The sequence below is a fragment of the Panthera uncia genome, chromosome F1 (genome assembly GCF_023721935.1).
Source record: "Panthera uncia isolate 11264 chromosome F1, Puncia_PCG_1.0, whole genome shotgun sequence".
Lineage (NCBI taxonomy): Eukaryota > Metazoa > Chordata > Mammalia > Carnivora > Felidae > Panthera > Panthera uncia.
Window position 1 is genome coordinate 11,036,542 of NC_064813.1, and position 17,115 is coordinate 11,053,656.

At 51.4% G+C, this 17,115-nt stretch overlaps 1 protein-coding gene across 1 annotated transcript in view; it reads right to left on the reverse strand.

The window, feature by feature from the left end:
- Positions 1-16,007, reverse strand: part of DPT (dermatopontin) — a 25,507-nt gene extending 9,500 nt beyond the window's left edge. Inside the window, exons 1-2 of the mRNA XM_049633872.1 lie at positions 15,594-16,007; positions 3,844-3,969 (exon numbers count right to left, since the gene is read on the reverse strand). Of these exons, the coding sequence (XP_049489829.1) occupies positions 3,844-3,969; positions 15,594-15,898 (431 nt within the window). The 5' untranslated portion in view covers positions 15,899-16,007. The remainder of the gene's footprint in view (positions 1-3,843; positions 3,970-15,593) is intronic.
- Positions 16,008-17,115: the final 1,108 nt, after the last annotated feature.

The following is a 17,115-nucleotide window of genomic DNA, read 5'->3' on the forward strand; positions in this document are numbered from 1 at the left end:
TTGTATGGAAACCAATTTGACAATAAATTTTGTATTAAAAAAAAATGCAACATCCGGTCCTATTGTCTCAAAGTGTGGGTGTCGCCACCACTCTGATACTGACTCCCAATGGCTCGGAGGAACCAGTGTAGAAGCCGCCTTTCTTCCCAGACTCTGGGCACAGCGCTGAGCAGGGGTGGGAGTGACAGACACAGCAGTGGAGGTGCCTGTGACGTCATTCTTGTCCCTGCCATGACTTCAGGCAAACACCACCCATCTTGTATTGAAATCTGAACCACGAGACCCAGAGTTGAAGGTTAGTTTGATCGAGTGCTCTAGAGTGGGGGGGGGGGGGGGAAGAGTGTTCTGGTAAGCTGATTTCGTTGTTGTGGACTCGAGCTATCTGGGCATTCAGGAAAATGTTCTCTGGCGTCAGACTCGAGCTTCAGGGAAAGGGGAGCTGGGCAGCAGAGAGTATAACATGCGAGAGTCATGGGACGTCTGGGTTGGAGGAGAACTGAACATGTCGCCTATATTGATTCTGAGGAAGAACATTATTCTTTGCCAATCCAAACATACTATACAATGAACGTAATGAAAGGCCACAGGTCTGGAGAAGAACCATGAGAAAAAGGAAATAGATGCTCAATTCAAAACGGTTCGTTCCTGGGACCCATCGTCTACACGTGGCCGGCGTCACCTGCCGATGGGGGACGTTCTGGTACATGGCAGGCAGCAGCTGTAGCTGCTGGGAGCCTGGGGATTATTAACACACAGGCTCCGAAGGGTTGTGGCTCCGTCAGCGACATGTGTTTGTGGTTTGCAGACAACCGGACAAAGATTTTGAATTCTCACATGTAAATAAAGACATGTAAAATGTACATATGGAACCCATCCAGTGGGGACTGTTTAGTGACAGCGTGTCTGAATCTATCAGCAATTCTCTCTTTTGCCAGAGTTCGGTGAGGCTCTACTCTCTAATGAGAAACTTCAGTCTGAAGCGAGAGCAGCACCTCGGTCCGAACTAAACAAATGAATCTCTCGCTCATCTGGGAGGTGGTGGGGTGATTTGTGGGGTTTTTTTTTCTCTCCCTGCAAGAGCGGTGTTATTTCCGAATCCTTGAGGGCCTGCACGCACAAAGAGGATAGATGCTCATTTAGCGCGTTCCAAACAGTGTCGGGCTCAGTGCAGCAGATCGGCTTTCAAAGTGGGAGAGTAAAAACGTCCCCCCAACACATGCGTCTAGTTTCCGGGGAGGTAATTCAAGCCAGTTTAAGTGACAGAAGGGGAGGCTACAGATTGGAAGGTTATCAGCGGTTTTCACCGTGGGAAGGTGTGCGAAAACACTCCTCACCCCGACAGGCTGTTAAAAGGATCAAAAAAAACGATGCGCGTGGAAAAATCCTTTTCAACTAGAAAACGTCATCCTAACAGTGTCAGGTTTCACCACGGTTCCTGTTCCTATGGGCTTGCAACGTTCATCCTAGAAATTGATGAAGGGCCTGTTTTGTGCCAGGCAGTCCTCGGCGAACGAGACCTAATTTTTGCCCTAGAGACTTCATTCAATTTAGAAAGACATATAACAGAAGGAACGTCATGACTCAGGCAATTTAAAGACATATGATATAAGGAACGTCATGACTCAGGCAATTCAAAGATGCCACTAAGATGTCTAGATAGCCCAGTGGGATAGTGAGTGCATGTGGCAATCTCACTTTGCAGCTTCTCCAAGTTTTCCTTGGGACAGCCATGGTGGCTCTTGGCTCTGACACCATGCAGTCAGAATAGATGCAGCTAAGCAAAGCATTCCTCGGAGGGGCTTGCCTCCAAGTTGACTTGCCGTGTCTTTCTGAGTCATTCTCTCCTCTTTCCCCCCCACTGGTTCTGTCAACCCTCTAGGTTGGGGGGGCGAGAGGGGGGCACCGCAGGCAAGGCTCGGGGTGAGTTTTGCCATGGGGCCCTGAACGTCTCCGGCAACTGAAGAAAAGTTGCTCATCTCCCTTTTCCCGTCTTTAACCCAAGGCGTTTGTTCCTTCGTATCTACGTCCCCATTCATGAAATTCTTCACATCCTAGCAAGACGTGGGTTGCATCTAAGGGAACTCAAAGAGTCGTTTCTAAAGTGCGTGAGAGGAAGGACATCCAGCCCTTGTGAGGAGCAGGACGGAGGCTGGAACCAGCGCTCCAGTGATCAAGGGAAGTCCGGGGCATCATGAGAAAATTAATGGAATTTTGAGATATAACGATCTGGATGCCTCTGGGGTCTCAGCATTTATTAGTTGGCCAGGAGGCTGGGTCTACACGGCAGCTGGGAGGGTTGAAGGGGACAGATCATAGCCGGTGGCAATACTGGGTATATATTATCTCAGTCCTCACAAAATTAGGGCGGGTGTCCATCCTGCCCAGGGAAGCCCGCTCTGGGCTGACTCTTGTTTACCCCCTCTCTCCTGAACATGCTCCTCTGGGCCACCCGGTATCCTGCAACCCTGATGCCTCCTTTGGAGCCTAAGGGGAAGTCTTGCCAATGTGGTGATGGATTAACTGGCTATTAGTTTGTGGCTTGCTATTTCAGATAATTTATTTGCGATGTAACTGGCTCTGAATGCCTTGCCACAAGGGAGGCGGATTTCATGGTGGGGGTGGCCTCTGTCGGCCGACTCGGGCCGGGAAGATTGGGGAAAGCCCCATTTATCAGGTCACAGTGGGCAGACTCCTACCTCCTTCTCTCTCTCAGTGGGGCCCAGTCATCTTTCAGACCCTCATCCTCTCTTTGGAAACAATTCTGGGCATCTGGTTGCCCTTTGCAAAAGCACCTTTGGAGTCAAGGAATTTTTAGGGCTCAAAACAACCTCAAAGATCTTTTGGTGGCTTTCGGGAGTTTAAGGACTCTGTAAACTTTTGTTTAAACACGCTGAAGACAGGATCTATAGCTTTCATGAGATTCTTAAAAACCTCAGAGATCCAGAAAAGATGGCTGGACTTGAGACCCCGTAGAGAAGGAAAGTGACTTGCTAGAGATGTCACAGTGGACGAGGAGGAAGGCTGGGGGAGGAGGGGAGGGAGGGAGAGGACACGTCAACACAGAGACACAACCTCAAGCTTCTTGTTGCCCCATCAGGGTTTCCACGCTGTGCCACCACGCACGGGCTTTAGGTCCTTGCCTTTGGGACCTGTCACAGTTCTAGCCTATGTCCTAGTCATGCCTGTGCACCTGCCACGGTGGGGTAAGAACTGCTTTATGGAGGAAGCTGTGGAGAGTTGGAGGAGGCCCCTGCTCCACAATATGGAATCTGAATTTTCTAGTCACCATTACTTTGGACAGAAAAATGTTAAGCCTTTGGAACTGCCTTCCTTAGAGCCACACAGGCATCTGTGGAGGAACTCTGGTTGCAGAAGACAGCATAACCCACAAGGCTGCCCCTTCTGGCATCACACCGCAGAGAGATAAATCACTTGAGTGAGCCACCCTTCAAATGTTGCCACTTTGGGGATCCATTTGTCCAAGGCGGAAATGCCTGGCTCGTTTGCACACCCAGGAACTTGGGACAAGTTCTAGAGGTGACATCCCCATGAAACAGCTGGGTGACTTCGGACAAGTGACTTCCTTGTCCTATCGTTCTGTCTGTTTTCTTTCCTGCCAAAAGAGGGGTGTAGGTGCATTGGGTTGGCGACCTGTAAGGTCCCTCCCTGCTAGGATATTATTCTAGCCTTTTCCTTAATTTTATTTGTTCATTTCCTTCTATATGCTGGCTGTCGCATTCTAAGCTTGTCTGTGACCGCCCAGGCTTATCTGAAGCCAGAAACACGGACCAGAGCACCCCCCAAGCTCCCCTCTGGACTCCAGGCTCCTTCCGCCAGGCTCACCAGCAGGAATATGGACATCTCTTGCTGTAACGACAGCAGTAAAACTGCCATTCCCGATCCAGCACGGACTCAAAATAGCGGCTCTGGAACCCCGCCACCAGCCCATTGTTGGAGCACGTCTGGTACCTGAAGAGAAGAGAACAATCCAAAGTGAACTAACGACAGAGACACCCAAGACCCCGGCTGCCACCGTGACCAAGCCAGGCCATGCTTTGACTGACCTAGATTCCCAACAACGTATTCCATTTTTATGCAAACAGTCAAGACTTCGTTATGTTTGTAGAAATCACATTACGCTCACCGTTAAAATTCACATGATTCAGAATCTTTCAGCTGAAGGAAACTTGGGGGAACACTGTTCCCGACAGACTCCTACGAATGTAGAGTTGGATAGAAGAGAGCGTGAATGGATGGACGCACTTACCCAGGAGTCTTCCTACCTCCCGCTAAACCATAAGCTCTACCTGGTCAGAGCAGATTTGGGTCAGATTTATCCCCAGTGCCCACGGTGGGTCCTGGTATATGGAGGCACCGCCACAGGGTGGTGACAGGCCAACTGGGCCTCAAACTGGGCCTCAAACTCCCTGGACGAGCATTTTTCCTGCCGGAGACGCTGCATTCTAATTCTTCACGGAAGGCAACCCCTCCTTTCTGGTCCACAGACTCTCCCCTCGACCACGGGGCGTGGTCACCCTTTCCTTGTCGCTGGGCCCTCACTCTGGGGATCGGCCCCTTTTCCCTTCACAGCGCCTTCCTCACTAAGCGTTGGTTTTGGACGGTGTGTGATCATTTCTTCCTTTGTCCCACCTCCTTTGCCCCACTTCCTCTCTCCCACCCCCCTCCCCCAAATCACACTGGGGCCTGAAGGTTGCCACCTCCAGCTGATATTGAGGACGCTGTTCTCCACCTAGCCACAGAGGGCTCCCCCCTCAAGGGGGCTGGGGGTCGCTCACAAGTCCTTCCAAAATAAGTCTTTAGCTCCTTCGGATTCTCTGCATTCCCCACCCATCCGGCCACGGACCCCGATCCCTCTCTCGAGTGAGCAGAGCAGGCGGTTGTCTCCGCGTCCTGGCCCGACAGCTGCCAGAACACAACCCCATTTTCCCAAGTACCGGTACGTTTCCAGAAACGATCACAGATAAAGAATAAGTGCTCCGTGCTGACGGGTGGGAGGGGCTGTGCTGACACACAAACTAGAAAACCATCGGTGGTGACGGGTTTCACGTGATTCTTTGGAAGTGCTAGAAACGATCTTGTGGATCTGACGACACTAGCAATTAAATATATTTCATGGCTCTGATTGGAAGGCTTTACTCTTGCATCCCTCTCCGTGCTTCCGTGTGGAGAGAACTGAGACCTGGGCTTGGTGCTTGGCCAGCCATGCAGATGAGCCTGGGTTGCTGTCCCTGGAACTTGCAACAGGTGCCGGGACCCTAGAGACCTCAGCTCCAGGAGCTCAGGAACGCAGATGAAAATGCCCTTGACGCGCTAGCCTTCTCTGCCCTACCGTTGCCCACATCTTATCGGAAGCAGTACCCCCTTGGGAAGACGCCTGGCACGTGTTGGAAGCCACGTGATTGGAATGGGCTGCCAGGCTCTGGGGCAGTGGAGTGTCCAAGATGGTCTGTGATAGCCTCATTCTAGCAGCGTGAGTGAGAGCTTTTCAATAGAAAGCACTAAAAGTTGTCCATAAAGCTTCTGGTGTCTTCTTTCTTACCATCACTACAATTCTGGCTTCCTCTATAAAAATCAAAAAATGTTCCTTCTCAGAACTGAGCCAGGCTGTGGTTTCCCTGTGGCTGTTGTTCCATTGTTCTGGTTTGTCAGAGGCACTCGGATCACCACGGGGACAGGGTTCCCAGGGTGATCATTTCCCTCGAGTAAAAATTAGTGCGGCAAGAGAAGCTGACCTGAGCCCGTGGAGTCCTGGTGCTGAAGGCATTCCGCGTCCTGTGAATTCTCCGCCGGCGGTCAGCGGGCAGCTGGCCCCACCGTCCCGTAGGGCAAGTGTGCCTGTCACTCCCTCATTCGCCACCTCAGGAAGGCTGCCCTGTGAAGATCATTTGGACACGACAGGCGCGGGGCGTAAGACCGTGTGGTAAAAGTTAGAGAACCACACAGGGCTCGCCTCTCCTACCTTCTGTCCCGTCACTTACACGTGTTGCTAGAGCGAGCCTGCACCGGGGTTTTGGTAGTGCGTGTGGCCAAGCCATGAAATTATTCCTCCCTGAAGTGGATATTTGTCGGCGGCCATTTTCACTCTCACTTGGCGATCGGCGGAGCAGAAAGGCTAACAGCATGGGATATGCTGCCGGACCAAGTGCTCCAACCACCCTCAGCTGTGTCACCTTGAGCGGGTTTCGTAGCCTCCAACAGCCTCGGTTTCCTCATTTGCAAAACGGGCATCATAATCGCACATACTTATGTAGGTTATCGTGAAGACCAAATAACACCACGCAGATAAAATCCTGGCGCTTACTAAATGACTTATTATTGACGCTTTCGACGCTTGCTCGGTCATTTGTTATTGCCATCATACTTTCATTTCGTCCACTTGACGACTGTTGAGCATACTCGACGAAAGCAGCCTCGGCTCCCCAGTCTCCGGTCAGAGGAAAGCTGGTGGACCCCAGTGCATTCTCTGAGGGTCTGTTTCCCTAAAACAAAGCTCACGGGGGTTGGATGCCTTGGTTGCAGACACACACCCACTTTGGGTTTTTTTTTTTTAATTTTTTTAAATGTTTATTTGATTTTTGACACAGAGAGACAGAGCCTGCACGGGGGAGGCGCAGAGGGAGAGGGAGACACAGAATCTGAAGCAGGCTCCGGGCTCCGAGCTGTCGGCACAGAGCCCGACGCGGGGCCCGAACTCACGGACCGTGAGACCGTGACCCGAGCCGAAGTCGGTCGCTCAACCGACTGAGCCGCCCAGGTGCCCCGACACACACACCACTTTGTAGTATAGATACTTAGGTCTCACTTATCACCCCCAGTAGAAGGTAAAATCCTTAAGGGACAGCTTGATCTTTAGTTTGAAGTCCCCACAGTGCCTGACACAATGGGTCTAGCAGATGTTTAACAGAAGAACGAACGAACAGATGACTGATGACTGAGTTGACTTGGGAGAGCCCATCGCTTAGACCCAGAAAGGACCCTGAAACTCCCCCCCCCCATGAAGTTTCCAGAACCCAAGTGAGTGATCATCTCCCCACATCCACCTTCACCCTCAGGAACCAAGCCTCCTCAGGCTGAGGGTGTCAACTGAATAGAGCTTTGGGCATTCCTCCCCTCCCTTCTGGCAACTTTCGATCTTTTCTGAAAGCACCTTATTTGACAAGAGTCACTTAAACATTTGGCCACAAGCTGCAGAATCACAAACACGGAGCAGGCAGGGGAGAAGAAGGGTAGGGGTGGCTGTAGATGGGATGGGTGCGGGGGAGCAGGGGAGGGCTGGCATGGCTCGAGTGATTCAAACCAGTCGTTAACAATGGTTAGTGATGGGGGCGCCTGGGTGGCTCAGTCAGTTGAGCGTCCTGCTCTTGACTTTGGCTCCAGCCATGATCCCAGGGTCATGGGGTTGAGCCCTGCATCAGGCTCTGTGCAGACAGCGGGGAGCCTTGTTGGGATTCTCTCTTCCCTCTCTCTGCCCCTCACCTGCTCGTGTGCTCTCTCTCTTGCAAAATAAATAAACATTAAGAAAAAGAAGTGGTTGGTGATGAAAAGACACAACAGAGGCTCTGCTCCCCTTTCTGGCACCTGTGCGATGCTCCTGAAGGGGCCTACAAGAGGATAAGGACCCAAGCCCGTAGGCTTCTGGGTGGCTTATGACAGGACCCCATGGAAGCCCTGGGCCCAGATTCCCTGAGAACCTCGGGGTGCCCTGCTTCAGAGGCTGTCTACTCCCCACGTCGGAAGGCAGCCTTGCCTTCTCACCAACCCCGTGAAGGCCGGAGGCTCGGTTTTGTCTCACAACCTGGATCATCGTTGGCCCGGCTCCCCCTGACGGGAGAAACTTTCCAGAAGGTAGACTAGGAGGCAGTTACTTAGTCCCCCCCTTACGATCCTCAGGGAGGAAACTTCTCTGAGAAGTGGCCTTTGGAAAATGGCTTGTCTCGGGCCTGTTGCCCCAAAAGGAGAGACAGAAAACATTCTCCTGTATCTGCCGCCGTCCAACAAAGAAGCATGCAGGGGAAGAGCTTTTGTTGAGGTCTGTGCCTGTCCTGTCCTTACCAGGCCGTGTGGAGCCTCACCCAAGTCACCGTGAGGACCGAATGAAAGAACGCCTGCAAAAGTCTTGGCCAAGACAGAAACCGGAAAAGCCGGTGTTGGGAAGACGGTGTGAGACACGGTGACCCGGCCTCCTTCACTCCGCCAAACTTCTCCCCCAACCCGGCTTGAGGAGGGCTCAAGTCCCCCCAAGAGAGACTCGTTATTTTGGAGTGAAGCCTCGATTCCCGCTAATTCTCTTTTCCCCAGAATAATCCTTCGGGTTCCTCTAAGGCATTTATAACAGAGTTCACAGGGCTTCAGAATGTTTCTTAAGTCTTTCAACAGACCCTCATCAGAACTTCCTCTGTGCCTGGTGCTATCCTCGGTCTTTCCAGAGGGCTGTGCTGGGAAGCACTCACTGTGGAAATTCAGACAGTGGGGAGAAGAAGGGGGTTGACACTAAAGGCAGAGAAGAAAAATGAGAGACCAGGTGGGGACTTTGGGACAGGGAAGCGGCCAGGGGCAGAGACGAACCCAGTTTAGGGGCAAAGTGTGACAGTGCAGGGTTTTTGGAGGTCAGTGCTGCACCGCCGAGTACTGGGCCTCCTGCCACAATGGTGGAGACGCGAACTACAAATAATGTCAAGCTGTCCGCAGGCTGTTCTCTGCCTGCTCGCATCTGGGGAAGAGTTCTGCCGTCTTCTCTGTCCCGGTTTCATGTCTGCCGGCCTGTCTGCCAGGTTTCCAGATGGGGAAGCACGAATGGCCTGCTGAACAGCTTTTCTGGATAAAAAGACACAGGCCAGGACCGAGGGAGAAAGACAAATTCTCCCCACAATACAAACTCCTGCCCCGTTTTGGAAAAACACAAGAAGTCAAGGCTACCCCGAAGGCCTCTGAGAAGATGCAGATGAGCTTCTATGATGGATTTATGGCCTGAGATCAGCTATGGCCTGGGAACCATTTCAGGTCACGTGGGGACTGCAGGCTCAGCCCCGGGAGACCTTGAACATCAATTATCGCAATGTTTATTGACCAGGAGATCTAACGCTACCTCCAGGTCTAACTGAAAATGTGACAAACATTCAAGACACTCGTAATGTACATTTAAATATTCATAGATCAGAACCGAGTTGCGTGTTCCTAAAACAAAATGGTGCGTACCCATCAGGGGTCTTTGTAAGCCAGAGATTTATATTTCAGCGCCGGCTTTCCAATTCACTGTGAAACTTGAGTTTCGGTTTCTAAGTAAAAAGAAGCGACCTTTGCCGGGGACTTTCCATGTGCCAGCCGTTGTGCTCAGCACTGTCTCTGTGTTCGTTATTTCCATCATCCAAACAATCCTGTGAAATGGCTCGAATAACCAGCCCCCCACCTTCCCCCCCCACCCCTCGCATTTGGTACACAAGGATACTCAGGTTGGGAGAGGTTAAGTGATTCCCCCAAGGACACACAGCCATGAATGCCTACAATATTATCGAAGGTGCTTATCACAACAATTCTAGGGGGTTGTCTTTGTAGAGGTAGAAACTGGGTCTTGGAACGTGGACATGATTTGCGTCAGCAGTTGGGGGGGGCAGTGTTTTTAAGAATGGTCCTGTTTGACTCTCCACTGCTTCAAAGAAACACACACGCGGACGCACAGAAGAAGCAATCCTAAGTCTGTGGGTCAGACTTATTTACTGGGAAAATTATGTCTGACAAGTGCCCCGGCAGGAGCAAACCCCCTACCGGAGGAGGGAAGCTTTGCCATCCTGATCAGCCCAACCAAGAGCCAAGTTCGCAGAACTCAAGGTTTCCCCCAGACGATTGATTCCTAGTACTTAGAGGCGCGACCTTGATGGAAAGTTGGCAAGAATCCTGGATCTGCCATAACCCTCCTCCCACACTTGCCTCCTTGCCTCCAGAAGTCATTCTTCGGTGGATGGGATATCATCGCCAGCCCAGCACTCACCACGGCTCCATCCAAGCACAAAAACAATGCCGACCTTTCACATCCGCCGTCAGCACTGTGGCATCAGACTGTCTGGCTTGGCCCCCCCCCTCCCCCCCCCCCCCGCTACTCATCAGCTCGGAGCCGGCAAGTCTCCCAACGCTCTGAGCTACAGTCTCTCATCTGCGAAACGGGGAAATAGTAAGGCCTGCCTCCCAGTATTACCGTGAGGAACAAGTAAGATTAGATAGACCATGAGGAAGCCAAGGGCGTAGACTGTATATCATTTGTCTTCAGGTTCCCGGAGTCTGGCAAAGTTTGTGATGATGAGCATTTGGTAGGGAATGAATGAGCAAAGGAACGTAGAAATGGGGAATGTTTATAAACTCCAAAGCGTCACATAAATTAGGCCAAGGGTAATAGTTCCTATGCCGAATGTATTTCTGGCTCTCTTGGCCTTTATTCCTCTTATACAAAGCAAGGAGACTGCTGTGGATTATTCTCCAGATCCCTCCCAGCTCCGAGCTTCTTCGACTCTGTTGCCGTTTCCTCATAAACTCCCGGTACATGCCCTACTAGCCTGCATCGTTGTTTTCAAATATCTTTTTGGTTTGAAATAGATGCAGATTTACAGAGGAGTCGTTCCCTTGACCTTATCTCTCAGAACTCCGGTGCCTTGATGAACACCAAGGAAGTGACATCAGTACGGCCCTAACGTCCGGACTTCACTTGGAATTTCGCCGGTTTTCACACTAATGCCCTTTTGCTGTTCCGAGATCCAGCCCGGAATCCATATGGCACTGGGGCTCTGTGGCTTTTGAGATAAAGAGTTCACTACTGTATTTTCTTTTTTTTTTTTTTTTTTTGAAGCTTTTGGGGACGTTAACATTTGGGGGGGTGGGAGAGTGGAAGCTAGAAAAGAATTTATCTTAAGGTAAGTGTGTCAGCCATCCTTTGTATGTTTTAGAGAACTTTGGGAAATCTCAAAAGACCATCCTGCAGGGCCGCAAAGGCACCTCGTCACAGTGAGACGTGAACAATAAAGTTGGGCCCTATATTACGGACAGTGGAATACCGAGACTCAAAAATGGAAACCAAACGGCGTCCCCTGCGGGAAAATCCGCAGGCTTCTGTGGTGAGGGCGGTGGGAACACCGGCTGGGATTGGGACTGCCCAAGCCACTAACGAGTCAGACTTAGTCTTGCATACGTATTTAGTGGGCCTGCTTTGCACAAGCCTTATCCACGGCGCTGGAGAATATTCTACGCAGTACTGAATAAGACAAAGTCCCTACATTTGCAAAGCCTGTTTTCAAGGAGACGAGCAATATACAAATACACATTGGCTAATGACAGGTGCACCACTGCAAACATAAAGCGGGTTGGGGAGTGGAGGGTGAGAAACGTGAGTTTAGAGACGGTGGTCTGAGGAAGGATCTCTGAGGAGGTGGGCGCTGTGTGTCCTGAGTGCTCAGAACCACAGATCAGGAGGGCTTGCCCCGTACTACCCAGAGCCCTGGTCTCCATTAGAATTGGAACACTGAGATTATGGAAAAAACTGAGTTTCTGCCCACCAGTCCCAGGTTCAGACTGACGTGGGTGCTCCCACAGCTCAGTGGGAGAGTTTTCCTTTCTCCTCTTCTCCATCACGTGGCTTGTCGTTCACGAACGGTTCGTTTTGCTTTGAATTCCCTTGCCTTTGGAGGCGCGTTGAGTAAGAAATTGACCTTGAATACGTTGAAATTGTCAGCTCTGATGGAAGCGGCCATTGCAAAAGGTCTTCCTGAGGTCCTTTGAAGTCCAGGGGAGGGGAGTGGAGGAAGAAAGCAGGTGCCAATAAACACAATGCTGTTCCTCTGAATGCAGGCTCCACGCAAAGGTGGCTTGTCCAAACCCAGCCTCAGCAGATTCCAGAATCTCTGAACCTTTACTGACCACCCAGGATGTGCTGGGCATCTGTTTACATTTAGATTTGGAGTTCCTGTATACACGTAGGGCTCCTCTACACATTTTTCCTTGCACCCCTATTGCGAAGCGGGTGTTACACCTTTCTTTCTTTCTAGAATGAATGCGCAGGACCACAGGGCCGGCAGATGATAGAAACAGGAGCTGTGAATCAGGGGTTTCCTGACTCTAAGACCAAAGCTCTTTCCACCGCATGACAGCTCAGCCTGACTAGAAAATTCCAACTTCATCTTGTTCCGCCCAGGACCGACATGTCCTATAGCTTGTGCTGTGTCAATTTAGAGAAGATTCCCCGGGAACAACAGAGCCATGCCCTGAAACAGCAAAATGCCACGCTTGGGACCTAGGTAGAGCCTCCTGGTGGTCATTAGTTGGGGAGCCAGGATCCACACACCAGAATCTGGCACGGAAACCATAGCAAACAGCAGTGTTACGAGCTGCTCAGCCACGGTTGGAACACCTTTCAAATCTGTGCTCTTATTAGCAAGCGTCTTTATTTTTATTTATTTATTTTATTATTATTATTATTTTTTTTAGCAAGCATCTTTAGTAGACCCTATGTATTGTTGTCATACCTGTGCTCGAGATTCCTCCTGCCTCTTAAAATAAACCGGCAAGCTGAGTCAGTTATACAAGGCGGCCAAATTGCTTTTGGATACTAGCCCTTTATCCGATATGTCATTTGCAAATATCTTCTCCCGTTCCATCGGTTGCCTTTTAGTTTCGTTGATTGTTTCCTTTGCAGTGCGGAAGCTTTTTATCTTGGTGAGGTCCCAACAGTTCATTTTTGGTTTTCATTCCCTTGCCTTTGGAGACGTGTCGAGTTAAGAAATTGCTGTGGTTTCTATATACAATGGAATACTACTTGGCAACGAGAAAGAATGAAATCTGGCCATTTGTAGCAACGTGGATGGAACTGGAAAGTATTACGCTAAGTGAAATAAGTCAGGCAGAGAAAGACAGATACCATATGTTTTCACTCATAGGTGGATCCCGAGAAACTTAACGGAAGACCATGGGGGAGGGGAAGGAGGGGGGAAAAAGTTACAGAGAGGGAGGGAGGCAAACCACAAGAGACTCTTAAATGCTGAGAACAAACTGAGGGTGGATGGGGGGCGGGGGAGGGGGGAAGTGGGTGATGGGCATTGAGGGCATCTGTTGGGATGAGCAATGGGTGTTGTATGGAAACCATTCTGACAATAAGTTATATTTAATATATATATATATATATATATATATATATATATATATATAAAAGGCAGCCAAATTGTGCAAAACCATCAACGACTCTTTCTCCAGAGCAGATTACAAGCTTGCAGCCTGTGGGAAGACGTAACTGCCCCTCAGCCTACAAACAAATCCCTTCCTTTCAGAGTTTTCACTGACAATGAAGTCTCAACTCGAGGCAATAATCATCTAAAAACATGCCTCTGGGGTAATTGGTGTCGGTCCTGGGGCAGCCGAGGTTTACCGTAAAGGGGCTGTTTTTCATGGTTGTGCATTTTTAACTCTGTGATTAGCTGAGTAGCAAGCTGGCAAGTTTAAAACTAAACATCATTTGCTTCCTCTGCCTAGCAGGGATAAACACAAGGATCAACAGAATGCCAGAAAAATCCAAGTGCGTTTTCAGGGCCAAACGGAGCGTGGGGTGCTGGAGATGTGAATTCTTCTGGGATCATGTAGTGGGGCCACTCATTTTCCAGATGAGGTGGGAACCCAGAGAGTTGAACCACTGGTCCAAGGTCACATGGTCTTTAGAACCCGGATCCAAACCCAAGCCTTCTGACTCAGAGCCCAGGGCTTTTCCTTTGGGGTGAAGAAATCATCTCCGAGTGCCGTTTTATTCTGTCTCTAAAAAGGGGGATTAGAAAGGGGACCCGTCCATATCATGGCCCCCCAGATGGAAGGACCAGGTGGGAGTATAACTGGGTTGGTCCTGAGCCCCAGGCCAGGCACTGGGACCTGCTTCAGGTCTTTGAGGTGAGGCTAGATTCTGAGTTGGCCGCCTACCAGAAGGAGTTTGGGCTAATTAAATCTGCTCACCGGAGGCAGTGGGGTAGACAGGGAAGGCCGGATGAAGGGCCCCACTTACAGCTGCTTGTGGGACCCTCTCCTCATCCCTTCCACAGGCTGGCGGAACCCCTCGTCAGTCATGGGTACCGAGCTGGTCCCCCGTCCTCCAGGGCCAGGCTTGTGCTCTGACCTTTGCAGATCCCATCCTCCCAGGATGAAGAACCGCCTTGAGTCCAGCCCTGGCCCCCCAGCTGAGCCAATGGCCCCCACTGGGCGGGGGCAGCGGGCTCTCAAATAGCTCATCACCGGGACCACGCACATCCACTTTGGAGTTAAGATCCAAATCCTGGCTCTAGCACTTTCCGGCTGAGGAAACACCTGGGCCTCTAGACCACAGTTTGTCTGCCTATAAAATGACTTAGAGATTTGTTTTGAGCACTAATGAGGTAATCCATACAAAGCACTCAGCATGGTGCCAGCCCAGCGGAAGCACTCAATAAACGGTGGCTGTTTTTACCACTCAGAGGTCCCTTCTCTTGCCTGGCTCCTCCTCAGGTCACTGTCTTTGCCTCTTGGCCTCTCATCATGGTTCTGTCTGTTGACCCAGCGATCCCCCAGAGTTTGACCACCCCAACCCCCTCGATGCCACATGCCTGCTGGAACCTTCATAGAGCCCTGCCTTACAGCAGCCTCCCAGCTGGGCATCCTCCTCCCTGGACCTGCCTCCCCTAGGGCTGCCCTCCCCTCCCCACCCCCCCGGGCTCCCCCCCCCCCTCCCCCCCCCCCCCCCCCCACCCCCAGGGTTCCTGCCCCCAATCCGGGCTGAATGAATAACCAGCCTAGCCGTCAGTAGTACTGGGATGGGCTCCTGACCAAGTACTGGGGCTGGGACGGTCACACCCCACAGCAAATCACAGATTTGGACCGTGTCCATGCCATTGACTGTGGCGGAGCCCCGTCAGGCAAAGAGCAGCCCTTCTCCCCCAACAGTTTTCCGTAAACTATTTTACGGCGGTGAAACCCACTTTCGGGTCAGGCAGAGAGAAGGGGCTCAGTATTTATAACTGAGAGAGCACATCTTCTCAGGGCGGTGGAGAGGTTTTTCATTTCGCTTCTCTTTGCCTACATTTCTCTGCCCCCCCCCCCCCCCACATTCGCTTGCTCTCAGTTCATGTTTCTCAAACGGTCTGTGGGGAGGGGCCAGTCATTTCTTGTCCCCTGACAACCGTGCACCAGTATTTGGTGAAACACTAAAAATAAATTGCTGCGAAACGAAAACGCCATCCGGACACCACAACGACGTTGGTTGTGGGCTCTAAAGTGTCTTAAAGACTGCCAATTTCCGTACTCCTCTGGTCTGCAGGCCGGGAACCTTCTCGCAGACCCAAAGCAGTCCCTGGACCAGATTACGAGGAGGGCGGCCTCTGGAAGGAACAGAGGCGCGGGGGAGCCCGTCTGCACTCCCCATCCTGGGTCTCTGTCGTCTAATGTCGCCGCTGGGCAGCGGCCCCCCCTGCCCCCAAGAAAGCTACAGTGCACTCCTGGCCTAGTCCTTGGAGGCTGTGGTCAAGCCGATGCCGGGGGACAGATGTGCCACCAAGCCCCCGCCCGAGAGCCCAGGCCGCCCTTACCACTCCATTCCAGCTCTGTTGATTTCCTCCCACCAGCACTCCGTGGGCTCCCCGAGGTTCTGGGGCGTGGGCATGCAGGCATAGTTCCACTGTCTGTCCGAGCCTTCTTTCTTGTTGAAGATGCTCCTCACGGCCACCACCACCTGCCCGTGGGGACACTGGTAGCTGAAGCCTTGCCGGTTCAGATTGACCCACCCGTCATCGCTGTAGTCATGGTACTGTTGGTAGGGGTACCCGTAGTCACCGTACTGGCCCCAGGCCACGGTGACCAGGGCCAGCAGCACCCACAGCCGAGTGAGGTCCATGCCGCCCGGGCTTCTGGCAAAAAACGTCACCCTAGGTCTGCGGGGCTGACCGTTTTATACAGCTGCCGCCGACATGTGGCTTCCAGATGTGGGAGAGCAGGTTCCAAGTGCACTGTGTCATTGCTGAAGCAAAACCTCAGCGTGGAGAGCCCGGGCCATGAGTCCGTCCAGCTCGTTTTAAGGTGGAATGCTAGGGAAATGTAAGGAACATACAAATGAAAGGAACTCCCTGGACAAAGACCCACCCTGCGGGGAGATTATAAAGGCAAATGGCTTCACGCCCCTTAGAGGCGGTCACCTGAGACCGCAGGCTGTCTGCCCCTCGTCTCTCAGGACCTCCCCTCCCTCTGCTCCCCTCCCCCAGCAAAACCCCCCCCCTCGATTCGTTCCCCCAACTAGCCTTCCAGGACCCCCCGGGTACCCGGAGTGATTTCAAAACACCAAAATAGTAGGGATGAAGGGACGGAGTCATTTAGATTTCTGCAAGGCCAAATGCCCGGTTTCTTTGACGTTCCCAGCCCAATGTCTTTTGACCTTGAGTGGGTGCATGTCGTGCCAGTTTGCAAGGCTGCTCTGTGAATTAGTAAGTCGCAAATGGAAGAGCTGTGGGCCCCGGGAAGCGAAGGTAGGCATCATCTCTGCACTTGAGCAATCCCCTGAGCTGCTGAAATTGGACCCCCCCCCCCCCCCCCGACATCTACAAGCTGTGCTCTGCTCTCCGGTCTTAAAGAATTTAATCCGAATCATCTGAACTCATCCTTCAGTGTTTTTCCTCCACGTTGGGGGTTTTCTTTGTATTGAAGTATAATGTACATACAATAAAATTCATCTTTTAAAATGTTTAGCATACGGTCATTTAGCCCCCACTATAACTGAGATGTAGGACGGGTGCATCAACCCCCGAATCCCTTTTAGACCCCCTTGGTGATCAAATCTTCCCCCATACCCTGTTCCTGGTAATCCCTGATCTACTTTCTGTCACTATAGCGTTGCAATTTCCAGAATGTCCAGTAAATGGAATCATACGTAGTCTTTTGTGTCTGACTCCTTTGCCTTAGAATAATGCTTTCTAGATCAATCCATGCGGTTGCGTGTGTCAATAGTTCAGCTCCTTGTACTGTTGTGTGGTGTTCTATGTTATGGCTGTACCACAGGTACAGCTGAAAGACATTTGGAGGGTTTTTTTCCCCCCAGTTTTTGGTAATTGTGAAAAAAGC